Here is a 4,267-nt window from a genome sequence, read left to right as displayed (position 1 = left end):
GACTGTCAAGGCCATCCTGTGTGCCTTCTCAAAAACATCTGTGGTGTTGTGTATAGTGTGTCTTCAGGCCTCCTGGCTGGAGGCCAGAGCAGACCAATTATGTTGATCAGTGTGACCAGAGCTGAAGTGTTGTTTTAAAGAATCCTTATATATTGTCTTCAAAACTCCTCCCGTGCAACAGCTGGTAGCAATATTAATTGTAAAACGGCTAGTCTCTCCTCCTTAAAACATGCCCTACCCATTGTAGCTGTGTTCTCAGCAAAATAACCTCACTAATTGTGATTAATCCTTGTTTTATACCAGATGCATTGCTTGCATAATTTGACTAGTGAATGTTTAGGGTTGTACGAAGGCAACGTGTATTCTTTGTGATGCTCAAAGCTATCTGTTAATTGTCCAAACAAACAAACAAACAAACTTCTATTGTCATTCCAAGAGTTAAGGTTGTGATATTAGGAGGTACTGCTTGGAGTTTTCCTTTAGAACATACAGATCCTGTGTGACTTAAACAATGGCTCCTACCTACAGAACAGCTGTTGGCCCTGCAACAGCTTGTCAGAAGGCAGCTTGATTCTGATTACATTGAACCATCTCAGAATCCTTTAATTACCCCTGTGTTTGTGATAAAGAAAAATCTATGAAATGAAAACCTTTGCATGATCTCAGACAGGTTGGTGCAATCATGGTTAGTAAGCATTGGCTTACTGACCCCTTCTGTGCTTTCTACTGAATAACCCATTGTTATTATTGATTTGACAGGTTATCTTCTCACAATCCAGTTAGATCCCAGTGATAGAGAAAAAATGTGCATTTTTAGTTCCATCTATTATTCGTGCAGAACCTTATGAGCGTTATCCATAGAAAACCCTCTCCCATAGAATGAAAGGCTTTTCTATAATTTGTCAGTGGTTTATGTTTCCAATGCAATTTTCTGACTGTCTTTGTTGTCATTATATAGATGATATTTCTGCTAGCTGTAACCACTGAGGATTAGCTGGGTGTGTTGGACGCTGAAACCAGAAAGAGTCTACAATTCTTTGGCCTAGTAGTTGCTCCTGACACGGGGCAGTGAAAAGTACCCTGGAAATATTTAGGGTTCATGTACACAAAAAGTAGTCATTTCTCAACCAGTTATGCCAAGTCTTAATTTTCAAGCGTTGTTTGTACTCTAAAGAACTCCTTTGCAGATGATTGTTCCAGCAAGTTTCCTATGCTTCGATCCAGTGCAGTTTCATAGTTTTTTACCTCTTTTACAGTTTTGAGAAAAACATGCTGTGCTTGGCCAAAAGCCTCCTTTAAGCTGATGGTCTTGTGGTCCCTGTGGGAGCTGGGGGCGGAGGGCAGCGTGCAGGTGTGGACCTTGTCCTTCTCGCAGTAGCATTCCAGCAGTTTACTGTACTGGGGGATTTTCTCTCAGCCAAAACCTGGGCACCACAGAGCCCCACCAGGACGTAGTTTTTTCTGAGTGTTCTTTGTGCTATGCTTACTCAGGTGGGCTTGGCACAGGGAGACCTTGCAGGTCAGGCAAGTCTTCATGGCTGAACGGGGGCCTGTGGGGTAAAGGCAGAGTGGGCACTGGGAAGGGCCCTGCTGGCATATTTCTGTTCCTTCTGTATGCGTGCACTCCTTGCAGAAGCTGTGACCGCACCCCAGAGACATAGGGTTCCTGTAAATGTCCAGGCAGATGGGGCATGTCAGTTCGTCCTGCAGCCTGGCCTCAGCACCCACCTCGGCCATGTTGCCTGAGCTTTGTGACAGGGCTGAGAGCAAGGAGGAGGGCACTGGTGAGAAACTGAGAGCACAGCATACAGAAGCCTTCAGATGTCGATTTAGCTTAATTCATTCTATTGCTCGCTCAGTTGTTGTCTCTTGTCCGGATTGTCGTCGTGCTTGTACTGTCTATTTTAGTACTAACCCTCGAGGTCTTACTCTGGCAAAAGATCCCCAAGAGTTAGATTTAATGGGATCACTGTATATACATAACACAAGTGGTAATGGGACTCAAACCTGTTTTATGTTGAGATTATTTCAATCTAGATTAAGTGATTATCAAAACCACGACTTGTCCAGCTGGCACAAACTGCCTAGCCTGTACACAAAAGAACTGTAGAGCCTGAGTGAAACAGTAGAACACACAAAGAAAGTAACAGTAACAACTAGTCCTATAGACTTGTGGCTTCAATCTATTTTTGGTTCTATGTCTGAATGGGTTTTAAGTTTTGTTAAAGAAAAACCTACGATGGTTGTTGACAATTGTTGTAATTTTAGTAATAGTTCATATTGCTTTTTCTTGTATTGTTAAATGTGTAAGTGCTATAACAGAGAAAACATTATTAGCCCAGAATAAAAAAACGGGGGTATTTGTAGGGAATTGGCTATAGAACACGGCTTGCCTAGGCCGTGGGAACATCTTAGATAGCGAGGTTACAGTGCCCTTGTACCCTGTTAGCTGGCTGGTAAACAGGACATTGTGATTAGCAAAACAAAAAGCAACTGAGTACCACCTGTGTCAACAAAGAAATGAGTAAGAGGTGAGATCAACATTTAAGCAGATCAACATTTAAGCAGAACCAATAATGAGCTTAGCTTTTGCAATATGTATGAACTAATTATAAAGCATATATTAAGCTGTTAGCAATGATCAATAAATGAAGCTTGCTGATTCTCATATTGAGCGTCTCATTCTTCCCTCGTCACGACAAGTGGCGACCAATATTGTACCCCATGCTAAAAGATATGAAAAAGGCCATCGTCGAGTATGGGTTGGGGGCACCCTTCACCATCGAGTTGCTAGAATCCTTCTTCCTGGCCTATAAGCTGATACGTTACAACATAAGAGCAGTGATAGGAGGACTCTTTACAACAGTACAGTCCTCAGTGTTTGAGGCAGAATGGAAAAAATTAATCACTGCATATGTCAATGACAAAATGGAAAGAAGGGGAATCCCAATTCAGCAGGCAATAGACATGCTCTATGGGGAGGGGAACTATTCGAGTAGGGGGGATCAAGCTCGAATTGACCCCAAATTTTTAGAAGCGACTAAAGAATTGGCATTAGAGGCCGTGAAAAGGGTGACAGATGCCTATGTGCAGACGCCTTCTTTCACACTTATTAACCAAGGCCCAAAAGAACCTTTTGTAGAATTCATAACCAGGCTAAAAGAGGCAATCAGCAGGCAGGTCCACCAAAAAGAGAGCCAGGAAATTTTATTCAATAAATTGGTTATCAAAAAGGCGAATGAGGACTGTCAGAAAGCTTTGAAGATGTTAAAGGATCCCTCCCTACTCGAAATGATAGACGCTTGTAAAAATATAGGTTCCAATTCCCATAAAGCGCGTCTATTGGCTGCCACTTTCATGGGTCCCCAATCATGTTTCAATTGTGGTGAAAAGGGACACTTCAAAAAACATTGTCCTAAGTTAGTCCCCGAACCAAATTTGCCTAAGACCCTATGTCGGAGGTGTGGGAAGGGTCGCCATTGGTCTTCTAGTTGTAGGTCAATGACCAATATCAATGGTGAGCCCCTTGCCCCCAGGAGGTCCCCAGAGCTGAGGAAAAGGGTAACCTTCCAATCTTTGCCCGATCTTCGCCCTTACGCCTGTGAACATCAGGGAAACGGGGAGCAGAGCGCCCAGGGGGGCGCGACGACACAAATAACCCCTGCTCTCCGCTCCATCCTGCGCCCAACACCGCACCCAGCTACCCCATTACCCAAGAGCCTCCGACAGACCTCATTCCCGTTCAGTGTGATCCTTTAAATTCAGCAGACCCTATCTCAGTTAAAAACCAGTGTGTTCCCCTAAATTGGATAATCCTTTCCGTTACTCACCCATCTACTCACCTAAGCTCCTATGAGCAGGCCAGGGTTAGACCATCTGCCCCGGTCGATCCAGATAAGACTTACCTGATGATATCGCACTTTTCAGCAGTGGCTAAGGGAATAATTGTAGTGCCTACTCTCCTGACGGGACTGACGAACACAAATATAGCTATATGCCTAACTGTGCATCTCCCTCCCGTGCAGTTGGAGGACCGCTTCCCCGTGGCGAAGATGGTCTCCACCGACGAGCTGCTCTGCGTGGTGTCCCCAGATGAGGAGCGGAGGGAGGGATCACTGAGGGAAGTCCACTGGACAACCTCGGTGAAGACCTCTCGCCCTCTTCTAACATGTCTCATCTACTTTTCTCAGCCTAGGCACCCTCAGAAAGTCAAGGTGGAAGGGTTACTCGACATGGGGGCGGATGTCACCATAATTGCCTCCAAGGA

General features: G+C 44.6%; 1 protein-coding gene across 1 annotated transcript; it reads right to left on the bottom strand.

Annotated features, from left to right (window-relative positions):
• Positions 1 to 1,445: 1,445 nt before the first annotated feature.
• Positions 1,446 to 1,737, bottom strand: LOC115307266 (RING finger protein 166-like; the record flags this gene model as incomplete). The annotated part of the gene is made up of 1 exon (XM_029958538.1): positions 1,446 to 1,737. A coding segment is annotated over exon 1 (292 nt), but the record flags the coding sequence as incomplete, so codon positions are not given.
• Between the last annotated feature and the right edge of the window lie 2,530 nt (positions 1,738 to 4,267).

Source organism: Manacus vitellinus, unplaced genomic scaffold (assembly GCF_001715985.3).
Source record: "Manacus vitellinus isolate BGI_N305 unplaced genomic scaffold, ASM171598v3 ctg7180002433800_pilon, whole genome shotgun sequence".
NCBI classification, from domain to species: domain Eukaryota; kingdom Metazoa; phylum Chordata; class Aves; order Passeriformes; family Pipridae; genus Manacus; species Manacus vitellinus.
This window is presented reverse-complemented; position numbering and strand designations above follow the sequence as displayed.